The sequence below is a fragment of the Gobio gobio genome (genome assembly GCF_949357685.1).
Source record: "Gobio gobio genome assembly, chromosome: 6".
Taxonomy (NCBI): Eukaryota; Metazoa; Chordata; class Actinopteri; order Cypriniformes; family Gobionidae; genus Gobio; species Gobio gobio.
The window spans coordinates 4170572-4196319 of record NC_137102.1 but is presented as its reverse complement, the minus strand read 5'-3'; the positions used below and the strand labels follow the sequence as shown (position 1 = coordinate 4196319).

Here is a 25748-nt window from a genome sequence, read left to right as displayed (position 1 = left end):
AAATGCAATTTTTTATGCAATGTTAGTTTAAGAAAACCATGTGACATCTCACAGAAGACCCCAGAGATGCAGTAACAATGATAGTCGCCCTCCCATAAATATCAGATAATTTGACATTTTGGTGTAATGATGAGGTTGATTCAACTGATCATGTCAGGTGGTATAACCCCTGGAGAACTTTGAAAATGTGTCATTATAAAAATGTATGCATGTATAACCTTGAGCATATGGTCAAACATTTGTATAGGTGTCCGAGTTAATGCCTGTTAGATTTGAATTGAGTTTGTATGTGGTGCGACCAGCAAATTTACATTTAAAATTACCCACAAATTGGGTGTTAACACATTGAAAAGTGTCCGTATATATGAATTGGACTAAAAGGGCAATACATAAAGAAATGGAAAGTGAATTTACCATGTGATATGCATTTTAGACACTACAGTGATTCATATGTATATATGATCGCACCACCTGACATTTTCTGGGTGGTAAAATCATAAATCTTGTTTAATAATGAATTAATGCCACCTTAAAAGCTGTAAAATTAATCAACAGCATACATTTTTTGGACATAAAAATGCATTTTGCTTAAAATTATTATTTTTTTACCTTATTTGTCATTGACCCTTAAGTCAACTTTTAGGTTGAGAACCACTGGTTCAACACCTCAAATCTAGATTAGTAAACACGTTAATTTAACCAAAAATGTGTTAAAAAATGAATCAATTCAACTTAGATTTGTGCTTTATTGTAAGACAAAAACATTTGTTATACACATCCTTTTCTGATGTAAGTGTTTAAAAAAACAAAGTAATCTCCAACAACACAATCACTTACAAAATTAAAACAAACTATCGTTTAAAACTATCCTTCCAAAACAAAATCTGCTTGCATGTTCTGCCTACACACTTTGTAAAACATTATACATTGTTGGCACTTTAAGCAAAACTTAAATGATTATATCAGAGAGCCTGAAGGCAACTGTGCCGAAGTGATTTACATACGCATAAGGGTACACAATATTCATATCAACATATATTACAATATACTAATTACATGTATAAGCACCTGTACATATAGTAGTGATAAATCTACTCAAATCAAATGTATTTGTGATAAAATTATCACGTTAATATTTGCCTTATATGAAATAATGTTACTTGTCTTGATAAACTCGAGTCAGTCTTAGGAAAGAAAACCGGGAAACAAACGCAGAATAAAAACGGTCACTTTTAAAAGCTGGAAAACAGACGGCACAAAAACAATAAATAAATATGAGACAATAAGCCTTAAAAGATATAAAAGTTTAGTTGTCAGAAATAAAAAGAAAAGGGAAAGATGTTAAGTGGGCATTTTCAGAAGGGCACATTCTGTGAGCAGGGTGAGTAAAGTGCTGATGTAGTCACTGCTCCCGATCTGGAAAAGAGAAGGATTGTTATAAAGCTGGACTGTAGAGATGCAACACAACATTAGACAGAACCAGTGTCGGGGAAACGCATTACAACTGACTCGAGGTACGCAATCATATTACTTTCTCAAGTAACTAGTAAAGTAGCGAGTTATTTTTTCACATTAATTTGACTGACAGCTCTCCTGTCCTCATGTGGAGAGGCGTGTGTGTGTGTGTGTGTGTTATCATAATTCTAGACTAAATGTGAGCATTTATTTATCTCACTTGCACAATAAAGATTCTGTACTCCTCAAAATGAATAAAATCAGTCAAATGCAAAATCAGAATACTATGCAAACCTCCTATAATTAAATGTTAAATAAAAATTTTTTATGCATAATCTACCTTTATATTTCATTTACCAATGTCTTGCTGCTGACCTTTGATGATGAAAATTACTAGATCTTTTGTTATTGGTAAAACTTTTTCCTATTCTCCATTATCCAGAGCTGCGCCCTCTACTGTTCATGAGGGAATCTGCATTTTTACCTCAGCCTGGGGCTTATTATTTACATTTTGGTATGAAGAGGTCTTTACCGTTGCACAAAAATATAACTTTTTTGTTATAAACAAAAACAAGCCCAGCCCAGGTGAGAAAAAGTAACGCAAAAGTAACGTAACATTACTTTTCTTAAAAAGTAACTCAATTAGTTACTTTTTAAAGGTAGGGTAGGTAAGTATGATCTAAAAAACTTGTCCAAATTTGTTTAAACTTTCTTTATATGTCAATACATAATTAAAATGTAAGTACTCTGAAAAAGAGAGTATAAAAATCGAGTGACTCTAGACTTTTTAATCTACAATAAACACCGCTCATTATTTTCGTTCGGGCCGAAACAAGTGATTGGCTTGGGCTCCTGTCACTCTCTCGTTACCATGGCTACCGCCGCTTTTGCTCCAGGATCCGCCCACATGCGCCCCAGTGTTGCCAAGGGCTACTTCATCACTGTTGCCGCGGCTGTTTTTCATGTCCGCGGGTTGAAGCGACCCCAATTATGTGATATTTTGCCCTGGGATTTGCGAATTTTAGCAGGCAGCCCCACCAAAAAGACACATATTTTACCCCCAAACGCGATTTTTACCGAAGAAACACGATTGGGCTTGTTTTGGGCTAGTTTTGAGTAGCAATTGGGTGGATTTTGTGGACCCTGACGCACCGTTTGATTTGAGGAGTTCACGAGGCTGTATTTCTGCTGGACAGGTAATCTTTCATTTTAATTATAATTTTTTTGGTTTATGTTTTCATGAAGCATGTATCGCTAGCACACGTAGCTGCCTAATATAGCTAACATAACATTACTTAGCATAAAGTTACAATGTTATACACTTAGCGAGCCATTAGTAGAGATGATAAATACTCAATATGCTTAGCTCAAGTTGATCGCTGTCGTGTTGAATTTCGCAAAATGTAACTTTAGATAACAAAATGCATGTGTAAAAGCTAGTACACCGCATCCAGGAACTTTTTTTAGAACCAAGTTAGCTTTAGCTACTACCCTCTGTCTAAACTCTTCTACCATGTTCACCGGGAACTTTACCTGCACTTTACCTGCATTTCGGCCCTTGGTTTGTTTTTATATTCTCTACCAATGTTTACTGATGTTTTCATCTTGTATCTGTGTGTGTCGTAGACACTGTGTTGTGTGTGTATTTTCAACTTTACCAGTATCGTTATTCTAGCTTGATAGTGAGTACTAAAAGACATCTTATTTGTTTATATTCATAATGATAAAGTTAGATTTTTTATTACATGTGATTCTGACATGATGTCACTACATGCACTTCTTCTCCGCTCGCCTCAGGTTAATAATGCGTCTTTCAGCTGAGCTGATCGCGGTGGGCGTGTTCATGTGTTTTGGGGGCGTGGCTTTGGAAAGAGCCCAGAAGGGAGAAGGTGGAGTGAATGGAAATAATGAGCTGTCTTTAAAACAAGTCGTGAGAGGTCTACAGACACTCAATTTTTATACTTTCTTTTTCAGAGTACTTACATTTTAATTATGTATTGATATATAAAGAAAGTTTAAACAAATTTGGAAAAAAAGTTAACCAAATCCTACCTACCCTACCTTTAAGGGAGTAACGCAATATTGTAATGCATTACTTTTCTTAAAAAGTAACTAAGTAACTCAATGAGTTACTTTTTAAGGGAGTAACGCAATATTGTAATGCATTACTTTTCAAAGTAACTTCCCCCAACACTGATCATGACACACAGCACTAACCTTGATCTTCCCATCAACCTGTGCGGATCCCAGAGCGGTCGAAACCTTCACCAGCGCACCAGCCGACAGGTAGATCTTAAAGTGCCTGAAAAAATGAGTCTCCAGCCCGTTCATGAAAGCCTGGACCTCTTGAACATCGACCCGGTCATCTGCGCGGTCCTCGGAGTGAATGCTGGTCCACAGCTGCCAGGCATCCGTTGGGTTCACCGTATAGGAGATGTCCAGGGGCGGCTGGGTCGGGAGACTCCAGGCCAGCTTCAGACTCCGGATGTTGCAGGCGGGATGGCAGCCGGTCCATAAAGCAGCCAGCCAATTGAGAGTGGAGGAGCTTAAAGCCAAAGCACCAAAGTTGCAATCAAAAGCCCTCTCGAACCAGGATTTAACCAGAGCCGTGAGAGACTCCGGTCCACTCGTGCAGAACAACGGCAAGCTGACAAAATCAGCAGGAAGTGACCTCAGGTACTCCGGATCGCCGTTGACACACGTCAGCCAACCTCGCCACACTACTCTCTGTGCATCTGCAGCCGCCGCAAACACCGGCCTGGACTGGATCTGACGGAATATGAGAGAAAAATGCGGGATATTATTCACGCGTTTGTGCTTGGTAAGAATGTAATGTTTTTGAAAGAGATCTCATATTCATCGAAGATGCATTTATTTGATCAAAAATACAGTAAACCACAGTAATCAATTCCTACTCTTTTCCAGGATTTTTTTTAGGATATTTAAAATTTTACTATGGTGGGAATAAAGCAAGGAACAAACACTGATGGCCTAGCTTGAGTCATCCAACGGACAAGTAGCACATCCATTCTGCGCAAGAGGAAATACCTTTCCCACTCTTTCATGAACACCAGATTCAAAGACTTTTTAAAGCACCTTTTATTTTAGATCAAGCACAATAAATACGATAAAGGTGTGTGTGTTACTGCCAATATATCAAATACCTACTGTACCTGTGTCTATCATTAATGCAGTAACGCTAAGGCATAAACGGACAACTAAAACACAATTTCCAATGAGGAAAAATGTCCAATTTTACAAAATCCAATGAGGAAAGAGGCTGGTGTAAAAGAGCGAGCGAGTTTTAACGAGAGATGCAGCTCTTATTCCTGCTTTTAACATTTATTTCACACTAGTTTTAGTTTTCTTTTTTTATAAATCATTACTTAATTAAAACATCAAAATATAGAGATAATATTGTATACATGAATTTAAATGAAAAGATATGGACAAGTTGATTGTTAGGCATTAAAAATATGCAAAATTATTTATTAAAATCACCTGTACATGTACCTTTTTAAAATCAATTTGAAGGCTTTTAAGACCTGCACATGTATTAATTTAACATGTATAATGGCTGGCGTAATAACGGCACAATTCAAATATTTTCGTGCTTTTCTTCTTTTTATTTTTTGAGCGGTGATGAAATATTGCTCTTGTAAATACTTGCCAGCATTTCCGTAATGTAAGTCTAGATTTTTAAAATGCATCCAAATTACAGCAAAGGGCTACCGTACGGTGGCCTGCAGGGGTCAAAAGGATATAAACAGTGCATTTTGAAGTGATCTCATCTTAAACTCAGAGATGTGGATTCGAAAGGCAATTAAAATGACCACATGATCTTGGTGTTTGTCTAAAAACTGTAGGTAATTCAGCCGGGGATTTTTACGCGGGTGGTGGGAGAAAAACACTGACCTTCTGGATTCGGGCAGCAATAAAAATCACAGACTAGCCCCTGACAATGATGAAAATACCTTACGACCCCACGAGAAACAATTCCCACCCGAATAGGGCGTATGACAGCGCATGAAGCCAATGTTTGTAATAGCACCACGCTACTCTAACAAAATGCAGTGCTTAATTCAAGAACTTTCAAGAAGCGTGGGAACCCTGCTTTGCATAACTGGTGGCAGTGACAGTATTAGGTCTAAAGTATGATTATGGCGAGTCTGTTTTCGTTATTCAAAGTGGGAAACCGGAAGTTTCTAGCTGGTTTGCTAGCTGAACAGCCAATCAGATGCACAACACGGCTTTAAAGACAAGGATCATGCCAAATATTTTAAAAGGCGTAGTTTATTGCCATGACTTAACTATAAAATCCGTTTTAATGAGCTCATAATCATACATTATGACTATGGAAGCTGGTTTACACCACAGAATAAAAAGAAAAGGTGATTGCGACTTTCTTGCAATTGCGAGTTTACATAATTGTGATATGTGTTATAAAGTCATAAATGATATGTGTTATAAAGAAAAAAAAGTCCTCAGAATTGACTTTATATCGTGCAGTTGTGAGTTCATATCTCACAATTCTGAGAAGTCATAACTGCAAGTGTGTTTTGATTTATATCACGCAAATCTGACTTTATAACTCGCAATTGCAAGTTTATGTAAACATTATGCGAGTGGGCAGCTGCTTACCAGTTAACACTCACTGCACACATTTGATGAGTTATTAACATGAGCTAAAACTGCAACACAAGACTAAACATCATCATTGAAACACTCCTGTAACGTGTCAAAACTCATCCTGAACATCACACTTTCTGACACTAGCGGTGATTGTTTGGGCCAGTTATGAACTCTTTGTTCTCAGCTAAAGGAATACCAAATCATTTTTTTAAAAAAATATATATTTTCCAGGACATTTTTCTCAAATTTCCCATGTGTTTTCCAGGACTGAAATTTGTAATCAATATTCCAGGCTTTCCAGGACGAGTGGGAACCCTGGCAATATTGTAAAATATTATTACGCTTTAAAATAACTTTTCTAAAATGTAATTTATTCATTTTAATATTGGGTGGGTTCTAATGCTATATTATGCATTCAAACTTATTTACACTGTTAAAAGAGTTGATTCATGGACATTTAAAAAATTTTGTTGGACGTTTGACGGAGTATTTCTGTGCAAAATACACTCCGTCAGGATTCAAACTAGTTTCAGAAAGTATTTTCCTAGTAAGGTCCTATATGACATCATAAAGGGCGCAATTTGCTTGTATGGGCACTTGTCCTGGATGAGCGAGCGAACACACACACACACACACACACACACACACACACACACACACACACACACACACACACACACACACACACACACACACACACACACACACACACACACACACACACACACACACACACACACACACACACACACACACACACACACACACACACACACACGAGCGTGTCCATCAACAGCTTCGTCCGGGTTACTGGAGCCGTTGGCGGCGCTGGCGTTGTGTTTTTACACACGAGATCAACAATGTCACTAAAGAAGTGTGTGTGTGTGTGAGAGTGAGAGGGAAAGATCACCTTGTTCAGCTTCACAAATAACCCAGTGTTAAGGGAACAGTGGATGCAGTTTGTGTTTCCGGAGATCTGCAAGTATGTGTGTGTGTTTGTGTTTGCTCCCGGTCATGAGTGGAAACCGCAGGTGGTGAGTGAAACTGATCAAATGTGTGTGTTTTGTTGGCAATCGGATGCATATAATGTGAACAACACCAACGTGTGTGTGTGTGTGTGCTAATGTCTCTTTAGCTCCGCCCACTGCACGCCTCCACGAGCTCGGCTGTTTTCAGAAAGAATCGGTTAAGTCGAGTCAACTTTATTTATATAGCGCTTTTAACAATGCAGATTGTTTCGAAGAAGCTTTACAGTGTTAAACAGGAAAATAATGCAACAATTTTATTCAGCTGTATAGCCATTCCAGAGAAAACGGTGATGTCATCAGCTCATCTCAATTATCATACAGTGACACTGTGGGCTTTAGATCAGTCATTTAGTTTATATGGTTAATTTAGTTTAATAATGAGATTTATTTCGATATTTAGTTGAAAAATGTTAGTGTACAGTGTATCTGTCTTTTATAAATCTGATAAACTAAAGACTCTTGGGAGATATGAAGGATCAACACTACTCTAGAGATACTCAAGACTAACACCAGACTGGCAGAAACTGTGTGTTATGACTCTTTAATGTTGAAAACCCTTTTGCTGCTTAAAATTTTCTGTGGAAACCATAATGCCTTTTCCCCCTCAGGATTATTCAATGAATAGAAAGCTCAAAAGAATGCCATGTATATGAACTGTAACTCTTTTGTAACCGTATGAGTCTTCATTTCTTAGCCGGTTTAGACGTACCTGAATGAAGACCGTCTCCGCATCCTGATCGGCCTCAGCCAGCCCAAGGACTGCAGTAAACGTGACCTTGAATCCGGCCTCCAACCCCACCTCAACTGCGACTCCCTGCTGCTTCTCTGCTATGATGAAGGCGGAGAGATGCTTGGAGTAAGCCTTCAGCTGTGTGTGTCTGAAGCCATGCAGAGGAGTGGCGTAGGACAGCTTCCACTCGTTCTTCACCAGGAGCGCGATATGCTCAGGGTCAACCTTATTCTGCAGAGAGAGAGTAAAGAGATGCGTCACTCCAGCTACTGTACACACACCTGAAGGATTATTAGGAACACCTGTTCAATTTCTCATTAATGCAATCATCTAATCAACCAATCACATGGCAGTTGCTTCAATGCATTTAGGGGTGTGGTCCTGGTCAAGACAATCTCCTGAACTCCACACTGAATGTCGGAATGGGAAAGAAAGGGGATTTAAGCAATTTTGAGCGTGGCATGGTTGTTGGTGCCAGACGAGTATTTCACAATCTGCTCAGTTACTGGGATTTTCACGCACAACCATTTCTAGGGTTTACAAAGAATGGTGTGAAAAGGGAAAAACATCCAGTATGCGGCAGTCCTGTGGGAGAAAATGCCTTGTTGATGCTCGAGGTCAGAGGAGAATGGGCGACTGATTCAAGCTGATAGAAGAGCAACTTTGACTGAAATAACCACTCGTTACAACCGAGGTCTGCAGCAAAGCATTTGTGAAGCCACAACACACACAACCTTGAGGCGGATGGGCTACAACAGCAGAAGACCCCACCGGGTACCACTCATCTCCACTACAAATAGGACAAAGAGGCGACAATTTGCACCAGCTCACCAAAATGTTTGGAAAAATGTTGCCTGGTCTGATGAGTCTGGATTTCTGTTGAGACATTCAGATGGTAGAGTCAGAATTTGGCGTAAACAGAATGAGAACATGGATCCATCATGCCTTGTTTCCACTGTGCAGGCTGGTGGTGGTGGTGTAATGGTGTGGGGGATGTTTTCTTGGCACACTTTAGGCCCCTTAGTGCCAATTGGGCATGGTTTAAATGCCACGGCCTACCTGAGCATTGTTTCTGCCCATGTCCATCCCTTTATGAGCACCATGTCCCCATCCTCTGATGGCTACTTCCAGCAGGATAATGCACCGTCACAAAGCTCCAATCATTTCAAACTGGTTTCTTGAACATGACAATGAGTTCACTGGACTAAAATGGCCGCCACAGTCTCCAGATCTCAACCCAATAGAGCATCTTTGGGATGTGGTGGAACGGGAGCTTCGTGCCCTGGATGTGCATCCCACAAATCTCCATCAACTGCAGATGCTCTCCTATCAATATGGCCAACATTTCTAAAGAATGCTTTCAGCACCTTGTTGAGTCAATGCCACGTAGAATTAAGGCAGTTCTGAAGGCGAAAGGGGTCAAACACAGTATTAGTGTGTGTTCCTAATAATCCTTTAGGTGAGTGTGTGTCAGAAACAGCATTGAGTCGTCTCCAATGCCTCTTACAGTGATGATTTGTGATTTGGCAGCTCCTCTACTGGTTGGGATCTTCAAGACTGTTAACTGTCCTGGTGTTTGCCAGAAATATGAAGGTGCTTCCACATAACTCCGGCCATAACTCTTGCTTCTACGGGTCGCAGGTCTGCTGGCAGGAGTGACGGCTCTGTGTGGGTAAAAGCATCCGCAGAGACGGGTTAACAACACTGACTCTACTGATACTAATGAGACATCAAGTTCAAAGTCTTATTTAATTAAATGTTATGGCCAGTTGCATAAACTAAGACATTATGTTAAGATCTAGTATGAGCCACTAGCAGTTCGGCAAGTGGCATTCAGTCTTACATTTCGTATCAAATTAGGCAAGTCTATGTTTTTATGTAACTGATTTAAAAAAAGTTATGAACAGTCTTAAAGACAAAAAAAATGTACGTCTAACTTGTAAGACTAGTCTTAGCGGTTTATGCAACCGGCCCTGGTCTTAGATTAAGACAGGAGTAGATTCATTTAGTTGGACATTTAAGTAGCTTTTATAAACATGCCTTAGACACATCTTGAGACAAAACAATGACACTGACATATTAAGATACGCTTTCAGTTAAAACAGATCAAATATGCTTTTTAGTCTGAGACTAAGAATGAACATTAACTCATGATTTACTCTCCCTCAAGTCATCCTGAGGGAGTGTGTTTGACATTCTTCTTTCAGACGAATACAATCAGAGTTATGCACTTTTATGATGGACAGATGCACTTTTATGATGGACAGATGCACTTTTATGATGGACAGATGCACTTTTATGATGGACTGATGCACTTTTATGATGGATAGATGCACTTTTATGATGGATAAATGCACTTTTATGATGGACTGATGCACTTTTATGATGGATAGATGCACTTTTATGATGGACAGATGCACTTTTATGATGGACTGATGCACTTTTATGATGGACTGATGCACTTTTATGATGGACAGATGCACTTTTATGATGGACAGATGCACTTTTATGATGGATGGATGCACTTTTTTGATTGACAGATGCACTTTTATGATGGACGGATGCACTTTTATGATGGATGGATGCACTTTTTTGATTGACAGATGCTCTTTTATGATGGACGGATGCACTTTTATGATAGATAGATGCACTTTTATAATGGACGGATGCACTTTTCTGATGTTATGATGGATAGATGCACTTTTATGATGGACGGATGCTCTTTTATGATGGATGGATGCACTTTTTTGATTGACAGATGCTCTTTTATGATGGACGGATACACTTTTATGATAGATAGATGCACTTTTATAATGGACGGATGCACTTTTCTGATGTTATGATGGATAGATGCACTTTTATGATGGACGGATGCACTTTTCTGATGTTATGATGGACGGATGTACTTTTATGATGGATAGATACACTTTTATGATGGACAGATACACTTTTATGATGGACGGATGCACTTTTATGATGGACGGATGCACTTTTATGATGGATGGATGCACTTTTTTGATTGATGGATGCACTTTTTTGATTGACAGATGCACTTTTATGATGGACGGATACACTTTTATGATGGACGGATGCAATTTTAAGGACTTCAAAACAGAAACATACATTATAAAGCATTATAAGAGCCAATACATGTTTTAATATAACTCTGATTGTGTTCGTCTGAAAGAAGAATGTCACACACACCTAGGATGACTTGAGAGTGAGCAAATTATGGGATGATTTTCATTTTTGGGTGAACTAACGTTATCCCTTTAAGAACTAGCGGGTAATGTTATATGTCGTAACTATACAGTTAAACTATACTTAAAATGTAATTTTGTGGTGTAAAGCATTTCATCAAACACGGCTTGATCAGAAAACAAAAGACAACAGTTCAGAAAACCGCTAGTTTTAGCAGTTCGCTTACAACACTGCGATATACATTCTCACCGAGTTAAGCAAAAACGTTAATACATGTTGTGTTTCAAATAAATAACTCTGCATGACAAAATCTCTTTTTAAGACATGATAAAAACGTAAATCCTCCGTACCTGCCTCTCCCCTCCATGATGAACAAAAACACACCGAGCCAAAAATATCAGGAAGATGATTTTGAACGTCCCGCTTTCCCATCATGCAACGGGGCGGAGCAGGAACACTAATCAATTGCTGATAGCAAGGGAAAAGTGCAATATATATCTCTACGTTTAATTAACTCTAGACCATATTTACCAAGATCAATAATTGGCGATGTGCGATGTAAAATAATGGTATATAAATGTAATATAAACCGGCATGTTACCATCGATTAGATCTAGTTTGATTACTCGGGTCAATGTATTCCATGGCGCTGCTCACGGATCTACTTCACAACTGTCAAATGTCATTGAAAATTTAACTGGATTTAGATGTACACTCACTATTGTACACAATATAAGCCTATTAATATGTTTTAGCATTCTGTAGATTGACGTATAAACACGATTAACGGAAGGAAAGGTGACCGTCAGTGTTATAATGTAACTGGACTCGCGTAAACAAAGAAGAAATGTACACAGTTAAGTGAAATAACACTTTTTTTTTCATATGGTAACGAGATTAAAGATTAAGTGTAGTCAGAGATATCTCGTGTACCGGAAAATGGCAAACAAATACCGATTATTTAGTCTTAAAGCAGCCCATCAGGTGTTGAGGTGTGTGTACATCAGGAGATCAGCACCTGTCAATCAAATCTACTCCACTAAACCAGCAGCTCTTCCTCCAAACTCTTTAGCATGGGCTCATAGGTTCTCCAGAACCTGCTCTACTTACACTCCAGGTAATGTGACCTTCAACAAGACTGTATTTGTTATTGTCAGTTTTTTTTAAATCTTCTTCTTCTTGCAGGTGAAAGCAGTTTTTCCCAGAGGAGCCACACATGTGGAGAGCTGTGCTCCAGTCATATAGATGGAGAAGTTACTCTATGTGGATGGATTCAGTACTTGAGGTTTGTATGGATGCTTGTTTCCACCACTGAATAAAAAAAAATCTCCTTTTCCCTCACAATTGCGAGTTTATAGCTTGATTCAGACTTTTTTCTCTCACCCCAGCAAGTCATTTCAGCATCTCGGTTAAAGGGTATGACCCTTTTCACACAATGTAATATAAATCTTTGTTGTCTGCAGAATGTGTCTGTGAAATTTCTGCTCAAAATACCCCGCAGATCATTTAATATAGCTTGTCAAATTTACCCCTATTTGGGTGTGAGCAAAAACTAGGGATGTACACGAATATTCGATCTGTTATTAAAGGGTTAGTTCACCCAAAAATGAAAATAATGTAATTTATTCCTCACCCTCATGTTGTTCCACACCCGTTGGACAAATGAAGATATTTGTGTTGAAATCTGAAGGCTCAGTGAAGCATAGCCAGCAATAACATTTCCTCTCTCAAGACCCATCAATGTACTATTTAAATCAGTCCAGATGAGTACAGTGGTTCAATATTAATATTATAAAGCGACAATAATATTTTTCGTGCGCCAAAAAAACTAAATAACGACTTGTATAGTGATGGCCGATTTCTAAACACGGCTTCATGAAGCTTCGGAGCGTTATCGAATCAGCGAGTCGACTCATGATTCGGATCGTGTGTGTAAAATCGCCAAACTGCTGAAATCACGTGACTTTGGCGCTGAACCACTGATTCGATTACACTAGTTCATAACAGTTCGAAGCTGATTCGATACGCTCCCAAGCTTCATGAAGCAGTGCTTTGAAATCGGTTATTTACCGTCTTTCTAATTTTCTCAAATTTACGTCATTTAAATAAACAAATATTCGAATATTCGTTTTTTTTATGAGCCCAAATATTCGAATACAATATTTTCGGAAAAATGCCCATCCCAAGCTAGGCATGTGCCAGTATCACATTTTCATGTTGCGATTAATTGCTGAAGCTTTTATCACGGTATACGGTATTATCACGATATTGAAATAAGTTGCTAAAAATATGTTGTCATACCATAACAGGTTTAATAAACTTTCTTATAACAAAAAGAACCGAACATTTAAATACAATAAAGCAATACACAATTAAATATTAAAACAAAAATAATTTTTATTGCAAAAGAATTATAAAGAACAATAGGTGACACTTTACAATACACTTTTAAAAAAAAGGTTCTATATGGCACCAAAAATGGTTCTTGGCTCGTAATCATAGGGGAACCTTTTTAAGTGCTATATAGCACCAATTTTGGTGCTTCAGTGGTTGTTCAGAGGTGCTATAAAGCACCTTAGTCAAAGAACCGGTGAAGAACCGCTGAAGAACCACTGAAGAACCACTGAAGAACCACTGAAGAACCGCTGAAGAACCGGTGAAGAACCTCTGAAGAACCTCTGAAGAACCGCTGAAGAACCACTGAAGAACCGCTGAAGAACCGCTAAAGAACCTCTGAAGAACCGCTGAAGAACCACTGAAGAACCGCTGAAGAACCACTGAAGAACCACTGAAGAACCGCTAAAGAACCTCTGAAGAACCACTGAAGAACCGGTGAAGAACCTCTGAAGAACCGCTGAAGAACCGCTGAAGAACCGCTGAAGAACCGCTGAAGAACCACTGAAGAACCTCTGAAGAACCGCTGAAGAACCGCTGAAGAACCACTGAAGAACCGCTGAAGAACCGCTGAAGAACCGCTGAAGAACCGCTGAAGAACCGCTGAAGAACCGCTGAAGAACCACTGAAGAACCGGTGAAGAACCTCTGAAGAACCGCTGAAGAACCGCTGAAGAACCACTGAAGAACCGGTGAAGAACCGGTGAAGAACCGCTGAAGAACCACTGAAGAACCGCTGAAGAACCGCTGAAGAACCGCTGAAGAACCTCTGAAGAACCGCTGAAGAACCGCTGAAGAACCACTGAAGAACCTCTGAAGAACCGCTGAAGAACCGCTGAAGAACCGCTGAAGAAAGAACCACTGAAGAACCGCTGAAGAACCGCTGAAGAACCGCTGAAGAACCGCTGAAGAACCGCTGAAGAACCGCTAAAGAACCTCTGAAGAACCACTGAAGAACCGGTGAAGAACCTCTGAAGAACCGCTGAAGAACCGCTGAAGAACCGCTGAAGAACCTCTGAAGAACCGCTGAAGAACCACTGAAGAACCGCTGAAGAACCGCTGAAGAACCACTGAAGAACCGGTGAAGAACCGCTGAAGAACCTCTGAAGAACCGCTGAAGAACCGCTGAAGAACCGCTGAAGAACCACTGAAGAACCGCTGAAGAACCGCTGAAGAACCACTGAAGAACCGGTGAAGAACCGCTGAAGAACCCCTGAAGAACCGCTGAAGAACCGCTGAAGAACCGCTGAAGAACCACTGAAGAACCGGTGAAGAACCGCTGAAGAACCGCTGAAGAACCTCTGAAGAACCGCTGAAGAACCGCTGAAGAACCGCTGAAGAACCGCTGAAGAACCGGTGAAGAACCGCTGAAGAACCTCTGAAGAACCGCTGAAGAACCGGTGAAGAACCGCTGAAGAACCGCTGAAGAACCGCTGAAGAACCACTGAAGAACCGGTGAAGAACCGCTGAAGAACCGCTGAAGAACCTCTGAAGAACCACTGAAGAACCTCTGAAGAACCTCTGAAGAACCGGTGAAGAACCGCTGAAGAACCGCTGAAGAACCGGTGAAGAACCGGTGAAGAACCTCTGAAGAACCGGTGAAGAACCGCTGAAGAACCTCTGAAGAACCGCTGAAGAACCACTGAAGAACCGGTGAAGAACCTCTGAAGAACCGCTGAAGAACCACTGAAGAACCGGTGAAGAACCGCTGAAGAACCGGTGAAGAACCGCTGAAGAACCACTGAAGAACCGCTGAAGAACCGCTGAAGAACCGCTGAAGAACCTCTGAAGAACCGCTGAAGAACCGCTGAAGAACCACTGAAGAACCTCTGAAGAACCGCTGAAGAACCGCTGAAGAACCGCTGAAGAAAGAACCGCTGAAGAACCACTGAAGAACCGCTGAAGAACCGCTGAAGAACCGCTGAAGAACCGCTGAAGAACCGCTAAAGAACCTCTGAAGAACCACTGAAGAACCGGTGAAGAACCTCTGAAGAACCGCTGAAGAACCGCTGAAGAACCGCTGAAGAACCACTGAAGAACCGCTGAAGAACCTCTGAAGAACCGCTGAAGAACCGCTGAAGAACCGCTGAAGAACCACTGAAGAACCGCTGAAGAACCGCTGAAGAACCACTGAAGAACCCCTGAAGAACCGCTGAAGAACCGCTGAAGAACCGCTGAAGAACCACTGAAGAACCGGTGAAGAACCGCTGAAGAACCGCTGAAGAACCTCTGAAGAACCGGTGAAGAACCGCTGAAGAACCGCTGAAGAACCGCTGAAGAACCGGTGAAGAACCGCTGAAGAACCTCTGAAGAACCGCTGAAGAACCGGTGAAGAACCGGTGAAGAACCGCTGAAGAACCCCTGAAGAACCGCTGAAGAACCGCTGAAGAACCGCTGAAGAACCACTGAAGAACCGGTGAAGAACCGCTGAAGAACCGCTGAAGAACCTCTGAAGAACCGGTGAAGAACCGCTGAAGAACCGCTGAAGAACCGCTGAAGAACCGGTGAAGAACCGCTGAAGAACCTCTGAAGAACCGCTGAAGAACCGGTGAAGAACCGCTGAAGAACCGCTGAAGAACCGCTGAAGAACCACTGAAGAACCGGTGAAGAACCGCTGAAGAACCGCTGAAGAACCTCTGAAGAACCACTGAAGAACCTCTGAAGAACCTCTGAAGAACCGGTGAAGAACCGCTGAAGAACCGCTGAAGAACCGGTGAAGAACCGCTGAAGAACCGCTGAAGAACCGGTGAAGAACCACTGAAGAACCTCTGAAGAACCGCTGAAGAACCGGTGAAGAACCACTGAAGAACCGCTGAAGAACCGCTGAAGAACCGGTGAAGAACCACTGAAGAACCTCTGAAGAACCGCTGAAGAACCGGTGAAGAACCACTGAAGAACCTCTGAAGAACCGGTGAAGAACCGGTGAAGAACCGGTGAAGAACCGCTGAAGAACCTCTGAAGAACCGCTGAAGAACCGCTGAAGAACCTTAAAAAGGTTCCCCTATGATTACGAGCCAAGAACCATTTTTGTGCCATATAGAACCTTTTTTTTTTTAGAGAGTAAGGTCTCACTAGTTACTGCATTAACATCAACAAAGAGCGAATAGCTACATTTTTACAGAAGTTATTCTTCTTTGATAACGTTAGTGTTACTTCTAAGCAACTGTTAGTGTTAGCTCAGGTCCATTAAATACAGTTACAACTTTTGATTTTAATAATGTGTTATTATTTTGCTGAAACTAAGATTAATAAATGCTTTAGAAGTATTTGTAATTGTCAGTTTGTTAATGAATGAACTAATGTTAAATAATGGATCCTTATTGTAAAGTGTGTGACTGAACAACAATCAGAACATATTCAAACAATATCTAGCCTTGAAATACACCTGTTTTCACTTTAAAACGCCTAGAATAATATTATATTAAATGGTTATAACTTGCTGAGGAATTGTTACATGTTGACAAAATTTAATCTGGAAGTCTAAAACAACCAAGTCTAACTTTCTAAAGGAAAAAATACAAACTTCATCAAGTTCTGTTTGAGTTCACAGTAAAAACACCACATTTCTCAATTCTATTAATTGAATTAATTCTCACACTAAATAAATGTAAAATTGGGACTTCAAATGAGCTAGATGGAAACTTCATGTTCTTCTGTTTAAAGTGATATATAACTGCTAGAATGGGTGAGAAAAACAAAGAAAAGTAGAGGCCCAAAAATGTTCTAGGTCTTTAAGGGTTAAAAAACGCGTCTCTAGACCTGCATATCGCGTTTTTAACCACAAAAACACGACCTGTATGAATGGCCCTAAACTGATTAAAAGATAAACAGCACATTTTTATTTCAGCGCTGTTATTTAAGAAGTCAGTTTGCCTCGTACATTCAGTTTACAGCATCAACAGCAAGCCAAAGAGGGCAAGGTTTCAAATCAATTATGCATTTGCATCTTTTTATGATCTTCTCATTATGATCTAGCTTTGTCCATGCAATAAATGCACGTTCTTAAATGAGCAAGTTTTTTTAAGCTAATTTCAACTTGCCATGAATTAAAAATCAGAGCTGCATATTAATATTTACAAGATACACAAATATTTCTACCCGTTTCGTTAATAAAGGGAAAAAAAGTGTTATTTTTGTGATTGTTTGAGCTACAGCCCTTCATCAAAACTCCCACCTCAGATTGTTTAATCAATGCACAAATCGTCAAAACAAATGAATATTTCAGTTCATAAATTCTGTTTGGCTCCCAGAATTGTGTGAAAAATACTCTTTTTCTAATGTAAACAATTAAGCAAGTTATCACAATTGTGTGGAAACACTACAAATTGTGAGATATAAGCTTGCAAATGTGAGAAAAGTCTGAATCCTGTGTGTAAACAAGCATCTATAGGTTTGAGACACAATGCTTTATTCTTTCTGAATATCACACATGATCACTATAACACATCTTCTGCTCGTGACTCTTTAGGCAAGATCTGTTTGTGATCTTGAGAGACTTCAGTGGATTGGTGCAAATTCTCATCCCACAGGATGAGGTAGCAAAACACTTCTCTTTCTTATTGTGTGTTTGACTAATTCACATCTGATCAAATACCTGCTGTTGCTGCCCATGTGTTGGTTTATGTATTGGTGTTTTCAATTGAATCCTTCAGTCCAAATCTGAGCTGAAGAAGGCTTTGCTTGGGCTCAGTGTGGAGTCGGTCATCATGGTCAAAGGACGGGTCAGGCGAAGACCAGAGGGACAGGAGAATAAGGTTATGAGGCCTGTTCAATTGCACATAAAGAGACAAGTCTGTGGCAAGTCTATAAACGTGTCATTTTTATTCAACATTAGAAAATGTCCACTGGAGAAATCGAGGTGTGTGCTGAGAGCGTGACGGTGTTGAATGCTTGCCGAAAGCTGCCGTTTGAGATTAAAGAATTTGTCAAAGTAAGTAAATATGATTTTTTTTAAAAGGAAAAAGTGTTGCATGCATTACTTTTGAAGTAGTTCTAGTTTTGTCTGCAATTGTTCTAGGACAGAAGGACAGAAGGACTCTATGTGCATTACTGTTATTTTAATGTTTTCTTATGCTCACCAAAGCTGCATTTATATGATAAAAAATACAGAAAAAACTGTAATATTGTGCATTTTCAATTTTAATATAAAATATTTCTGAGCTGAATGTCCAGCATCATTCCTCCAGTCTTCAGTGTCACGTGATCCTTCAGAAATCACTCAAATATGATCATTTGCTGCTCAAGAAACATCTATTTCTATTATCAATGTTGAAAAGAGTTTTATTTTTGTAGAAACCGTTCTCGGATTCATAGAAAGTTCAAATAAAACGTGTTTTTTATAACAATTTGGCCTGTAAATAGATTAATCGCGATTAATCACATCCAAAATAAAAGTTTGTGTTTACATAATATATGTGTGTGTACTCTGTTAATTATTATTTATATATAAATACACACACAAGCATGTATATATTTAAGAAAAAAATATAATTTTTATATATAAAACATTTATATATATATTATAGATTATATAAATGTATATACATGCAAATATTTCTTAAATATATACATGAATGTGTGTGTATTTATATATACATAATAATTAACAGAGTACACACACATATATTATGTAAACACAAACTTTTATTTTGGATGCGATTAATCGCGATTAATCTTTTGACAGCCCTAATAACAATATAAAATAATTTAGTTTTAATTTAGCATCCTTGCTGAATTAAAGTATTAATTTCTTTTAAAAATCATACTGACCCCAAATGGTAGGGTATGTTTTGTAGAAAAAAAACTATTTTTAGGATTTATTTTGTCATTTTTTTATGACCGTTAAACACATGTATATTGTAATACAGTGATTGTGTCTTGTCTGGAGACAGTGTTTTTATTTTTATCACTGTTATTATTAAAGTCAATGTTAATTAAAGGCAAGACAAGTAAATATAATGAAAAAAAAAACTTATTTGGCCTAAAAATAAGCTTTAAAATCTTATTTCTATTGATTCTGGGGTTAGCTAATGCTTGAGCCGACACCTATATTATGTATATTTTGTAATTTATCATGAAAAATTGTCTATGAGGACAGAAAATGTAATTAAATATGGCCCTGGAGTGTTTGATATTCACTCTCTGTCATTTGCTGTGGAATAGCCAATGAATGTCATTCCTGATGGATGTTATTTTCATTATTTATGAGGTTCACTGACTAACAGTGTTTGTGATCCAGACAAAAATTGTTGTCCAAGTAGGATAAAAAATCCCTTGATCCCTTCATCTTAATTCTCTTTTTGTTTGCCTTGAAGAAATCCGAAGCCCTCCGGATGCAGTATCGTTATCTTGATCTTCGGTCTCCCAGAATGCAGTACAATTTAAGACTGAGATCACAGATGGTGATGAAGATGAGGGAGTACCTTTGCAATCTGCATGGTGAGGATTAACAGTGGAGTATTTAAACATGTGCATACATGTACCCCAGTACTAACTGAGCATTACCTGTCTTTCCCCAAGGGTTTGTGGATGTGGAAACACCAACGCTGTTTAAGAGAACACCTGGGGTAGGTGTTTGTACTGTATGAATCAGTATCATTCGTTTAACCAGAACCAAAGACTTTAGATCCACAAAGACGGTGCATAATGAATGAACTAATGTTAAATAATGGATCCTTATTGTAAAGTGTGTGACTGAACAACAAAGAATCAGAACATATTCAAACAATATCTAGCCTTGAAATACACTTGTTTTCACTTTAAAACGCCTAGAATAATATTATATTAAATGGTTATAACTTGCTGAGGGATTGTTTCATGTTGACAAAATTTAATCTGGAAGTCTAAAACAACCAAGTCTAACTTTCTAAAGGAAAAAATACAAACTTCATCAAGTTCTGTTTGAGTTCACAGTAAAAAAAAAACATATTTTTGCTGCCGTTTTTCTTACAATTCTATTAATTGAATTAATTCTCACACTAAATAAATGTAAAATTGGGACTTCAAATGAGCTAGATGGAAACTTCATGTTCTTCTGTTTAAAGTGATAAATAACTGCTAGAATGGGTGAGAAAAACAAAGAAAAGTAGAGGCCAAAAAATGTTCTAGGTCTTTAAGGGTTAAAAAACGCGTCTCTAGACCTGCATATCGCGTTTTTAACCACAAAAACACGACCTGTATGAATGGCCCTAAACTGATTAAAAGACAAACAGCACATTTTTACTTCAGCGCTGTTATTTAAGAAGTCAGTTTGCCTCGTACATTCAGTTTACAGCATCAACAGCAAGCCAAAGAGGGCAAGGTTTCAACTCAACTATGCATTTGCATTTTTTTAAGATCTTCTCATTATGATCTAGCTTTGTCCATGCAATAAATGCACGTTCTTAAATGAGCTACGTTTTTTAAGCTAATTTCAACTTGCCATGAATGAAAAATCAGAGCTGCATATTAATATTTACAAGATATACAAATATTTTTACCCGTTTCGTTAATAAAGGGAAAAAAAGTGTTATTTTTGTGATTGTTTGAGGCATTCTACAGCCCTTCATCAAAACTCCCACCTCAGATTGTTTAATCAATGCACAAATCGTCAAAACAAATGAATATTTCAGTTCATAAATTCTGTTTGGCTCTTTTTTTTAAATGTAAACAATTAAGCAAGTTATGTTTATAACTCACAATTGTGTGGAAACACTACAAATTGTGAGATATAAGCTTGCTGTAAATATTCTGTAATAATTATTATTATTACAGAACCAAAGACTTTAGATCCACAAAAACGGTGCATTTATATCACTTATGAATGGGGGAATGTGCAATATGGCAGAATAAGTCCCGCCTTCTAAATAAAAGAGCCAATCAGCAGTAGGTAAAGTCATCGAGTCACTGCGACTACTGTTAGAAGACACGTCAGGGTTCTGCACACAAACATTGGCTATTTGAGCAACATTTATGTGCTTTAATGTTAATTTGTTTCTGATTTTTTTAGGGCCCTGATTTAACGATCTGAGCACATGGTCTGAAGCTCACGGCGCAGGTGCTCTCATGCTGCGTTCACACTGAATGCGAATAGAGCGTCTGGAGCGAGTGATTTCCATGTTAAGTCAATGGAAAGGCGCGTTGACCCGCGTCTGGAGGTCCTGCGGCGCGATGGACGCGATTCTGCCTCACCAATGATGCGAATTGGACGCAAATTGAGCGTCTTGCGCGTTATGCGCGAACGGTGCTTTTTGTGCATTCACGCGTTTGAAGCGAATTCGCGTCTGACGCCCAAGTTGATAAATCTGAGACAGAGCGTATTTAGGCCACGCCCACACGTTAATCCAACGCTCTCCATTGACTTTGCATTGCGTGAGGCTGCATCCTTGTAATTTCGGACTTATAACAAAAAACAGAACAATGTCTAAAAGCTGATATGTGACAAAGTGTACAGCAAACAAGCTAAAAAACACAGAAATACGTTTTTGACCCTGTCGACCCAAAAAAACGAGTTTAAGGAGACAAAAGTGGATAAAGGCAGCAAAACGTGACGCTTCAGCATGAGGAATGGGTACATTTTGGGATCCTGACACTCAGTGTGTCTCAGTATACCTGTGTGTGCAGTAAATATGTTGTCACTGTTGAGTCAAATATGCAAATGTCTGTTTCTGATGACGTTCCCCTCTAGTGTGTGTAGTTCTCAGTGTAATATAACGTGTCGAGCTCTGTCTCAATGGCCTGAATCCACTTTTTTGTCCTTAAACGCTCGTTTTTTGGGTCAACAGCTTATAAAAACTTCTGGGTTTTTGGTTGTGGGTTTTGTTTAGCTTGTTTGCTGTACACTTTGTCACATATCCGCTTTTAGACATTGTTCTGTTTTTTGTTATAAGTCCGAAATGACAAGGAGCCGCTTCACACAATGCAAAGTCAATGGAGAGCGTTGAATTGTTTCCCCCCCGGTGGGCGTGGTCTTCAGATTATGACGCGTGTCGCTCTGTCTCTATTCGCGCCGCGTTAACCAATCAGGAGCTGCTCGCTGCTGTGGTGAAGTGACGTGATAAGAAACCCTGCATAAATTAAAAATACTACTATTGTGTCACAAAATGTAGTTTTAAGACTTTTTCAGACTTTTTCAAGACTTTTTATCTGTGGTTTATTTATAAAGAGAGCGCCTATTTTAAAAAAAGAATCTTGTGTTTTTGGAGTTGTGAGATCCAGGCGATCAGCGGCGCTATTTCACTTCAAACGCTCGATTTCTACGCGTGTCCAATTCGTCGCGGACGCGCAAATGGATTAAAAATGTTCAAGCGTCAAACTAGACGTGATTTTGAAGCTCTATTCGCGTTTGGTGTGAACGCAGCATCAGGGCGTGTCCGAATCCACTTTTGCTAGTTTAACGATGGAGAAAACGGTCTGTGCACCGGCTCATGATCCAAAAGGGCCGTCCCTCGCCTCTTAAAGAGTGTGTTTTGGGTGTAACGTGCAATAAACCAATCAGAGCCTCATCTCCCTTTCCCTTTAAAAGCCAGTTGAGCTCGCATGGCGGATTTGATATTTACATGCGAGCGGAACGACTGAACGCTTCCCTTTTATTTATTTTATTCATGAAAATATTAGGGCTGTCAAAAGATTAATCGCGATTAATCGCATTCAAAATAAAAGTTTGTGTTTACATAATATATGTGTGTGTACTCTGTTAATTATTATTTATATATAAATACACACACAAGCATGTATATATTTAAGAAAAAAATATAATTTTTATATATAAAACATTTATATTTATATATATATTATCGATTATATAAATGTATATACATGCAAATATTTCTTAAATATATACATGAATGTGTGTGTATTTATATATAAATAATAATTAACAGAGTACACACACATATATTATGTAAACACAAACTTTTATTTTGGATGCGATTAATCGCGATTAATCTTTTGACAGCCCTAATATTTAGTAATTTATCAATTTTAACCCCCCCCCATTCCTCTCTCACTTCTCGTCCCTCACACAACAACAATATCATTAATATCTCCAGTAACCATTATTGCTTCAATGTTCCTTTTTTCTTTTCTTTTTTTCTCTCTCCTCCTCCCCTCTGCCTCCCTCCTCCTCCTTTTTCTCCCTTCCTCCCTCTCCCCTTTCCCTTCCTTTTATTGCCTGTGTTCCTGAACACACCTGGGGCCTGTACCACGATGGTAGTTGAACAAACTCAGGGTTACAGGATTAGTTTCGAATTGACAAAACCAAACCAATCAGGCTTTGTTGGTCCCATGATGCTGATCATCAGCTTTCTCTGTCAACTCAGGCTTTGATCCGGAGTTTAGTTGTGACATCAGTAGTGAACAGCCAATCACACGCTGTGGACCAGGAGTTTAGCTGTGACATCAGTAGTGAACAGCCAATCACACGTTGTGAACCAGTGAACACTTCTCACGAGAGAAGCAATGCGATTCACTTTTCTCTTCTGCCGAATATTACATGATGGAAAAACATTAAGAAGAGCCGTCTATGAAAGAGGACAAATAAAAGAAAAAATCTTGCTATATCAGCGCAAGTCAAAGTTAGTTTATATAGTTAGATTTGAACAATAAAGCTCATTTTTATAGCTTTATCTACTGATTCTAAAGCGTATTTAGATTACCTTTATAGGTTATATTTATATTAATGTAACTTAAGTGCTTAATAATAATTGATCAACTAAATCTACATGTGTAATTGATTATGGGTATAATAATTACATAAATAATGTCTAAATCATACAAAATTATTATTATAAATTGGCTTTGCTAAAAGCCAGACAATTTTGTCTTTAAAAGCTTTGCCAGTTAAACATTTAATTTGCGTGCTTTTGCACTGTTTTAACATGCGCTTTTCCGAGCGTGCGCACTAAACGCTTGTCAAACACGTGATTACTGGACTAAGTAGTCGTCTTACTGTGCTAATACTGTCAAATACACACAAGGTTAACATAAACACAGTCGGTTATGTCTAAAGTGAAAGTAAAATCGGTGTGTGTGTGTATTAGATGCGTGCAGGTCTTTAATTGACAGCGGCGCAGCCTATAGTGAACACGCCGTCCTTAAAGGGACAGTTCACCTCTAAAATTATGTTATTATTTACTAATCTAATATTGTTCCAAACCTTTATTAATTTCTCGATGACAGAATTTTCATTTTTGAATGAACTATCCCTTTAATGTTAATACAACAACAAAAGACAAAGAGAAAATCACTCACTGCTCTTGACTGAAGAACTTTAATACAGTAGCTTTAATAAGAATCAATGTATATTTTATAGTGAAGTCTATGTAGTGTTTTATTTTTACATTTATTCATTAAATTTCATACTTAAATGCTGCTGTACAGCTCTGAGCTGCCAGTGTAAATTATTGTATATTAAACTATACACTAGGAATGTGTACAAGGGTTTTTTAAAGTAAAGTTTTAAGTTTAAGTAAGGTTTTCAAAAAATAGTCTTTTTTCTCCTTAAAGGGTTAGTTCACCCAAAAATGAAAATTCTGTCATTAATGACTGAGCCTCATGTGGTTGGACACCCGTCAGACCTCCGTTCATCTTCAGACACAAATGAAGATATTTTAGTGTAAATCTGATGCTCTGAAAGGCCTCCATTGGCTCAATGCACTTTACACTCTCAAGACCCTTAAAAGGCACTAAAGACGTCGTTACAAAGTCCATCTCACTACAGCGGCTCTACAATAACTTTATGGAGTGACGAGAATAGTTTTTGTGCGCAAAAAAACCCTAAATAACGACTTATATAGTGATGACGATTTCAAAACACGCCATCATGAAGCTTCGAAGCGTTATGAATCAGTGAGTCGATTCATGATTCGGATCGCGTGTCAAACTGCTGAAATTTGGCGATTCAAACTGCTGAATCGACTCACTGATTCATAACGCTTCAAACCGCTGAATCGACTCACTGATTCATAACGCTTCGAAGCTTCATGAGGCCGTGTTTTGAAATCGTCATCACTATATAAGTCGTTATTTAGGTTTTTTTGCGCACAAAAACTATTCTCTGCGATTCATAAAGTTATTGTAGAACCACTGTAGTGAGATGGACTTTGTAACGACGTCTTTAGTGCCTTTTAAGGGTCTTGAGACTGTAAAGTGCATTGAGCCACCAAACCACTTTCATGGTCTCTAAAACCCAGGGTTGGCACAAACTAAGCTTAAACATATCTGGCTAGCCAGCTAAACCAGCTTCACGGTAAAATGTGATTTTAATGTTCAGTTTTGGAGATTTCAGGATTCCCCCATTCAAGACTTGTTCTTGGATGCCCAAAATGGCTG

General features: G+C 38.7%; 2 protein-coding genes across 2 annotated transcripts in view; one reads left to right on the top strand and one right to left on the bottom strand.

Moving 5' to 3' along the window:
* Positions 1–728: 728 nt before the first annotated feature.
* cenpl (centromere protein L) lies at positions 729–11425 on the bottom strand. The gene is made up of 5 exons (XM_079818400.1): positions 11397–11425; positions 9353–9509; positions 7825–8076; positions 3673–4224; positions 729–1416 (listed from the first exon to the last, which is right to left on the bottom strand). The coding sequence occupies exons 1-5, from the start codon at positions 11411–11413 to the stop codon at positions 1342–1344; spliced, it is 1053 nt and encodes a 350-aa protein (XP_079674526.1). The 5' UTR covers positions 11414–11425; the 3' UTR covers positions 729–1341.
* A 230-nt stretch (positions 11426–11655) lies between these two features.
* The window catches only part of dars2 (aspartyl-tRNA synthetase 2, mitochondrial), a 73875-nt gene continuing 59782 nt past the window's right edge, over positions 11656–25748 (top strand). The window contains exons 1-7 of the mRNA XM_079818643.1: positions 11656–12163; positions 12232–12331; positions 17908–17974; positions 18092–18193; positions 18274–18369; positions 19754–19877; positions 19959–20005. Of these exons, the coding sequence (XP_079674769.1) occupies positions 11932–12163; positions 12232–12331; positions 17908–17974; positions 18092–18193; positions 18274–18369; positions 19754–19877; positions 19959–20005 (768 nt within the window). The 5' untranslated portion in view covers positions 11656–11931. The remainder of the gene's footprint in view (positions 12164–12231; positions 12332–17907; positions 17975–18091; positions 18194–18273; positions 18370–19753; positions 19878–19958; positions 20006–25748) is intronic.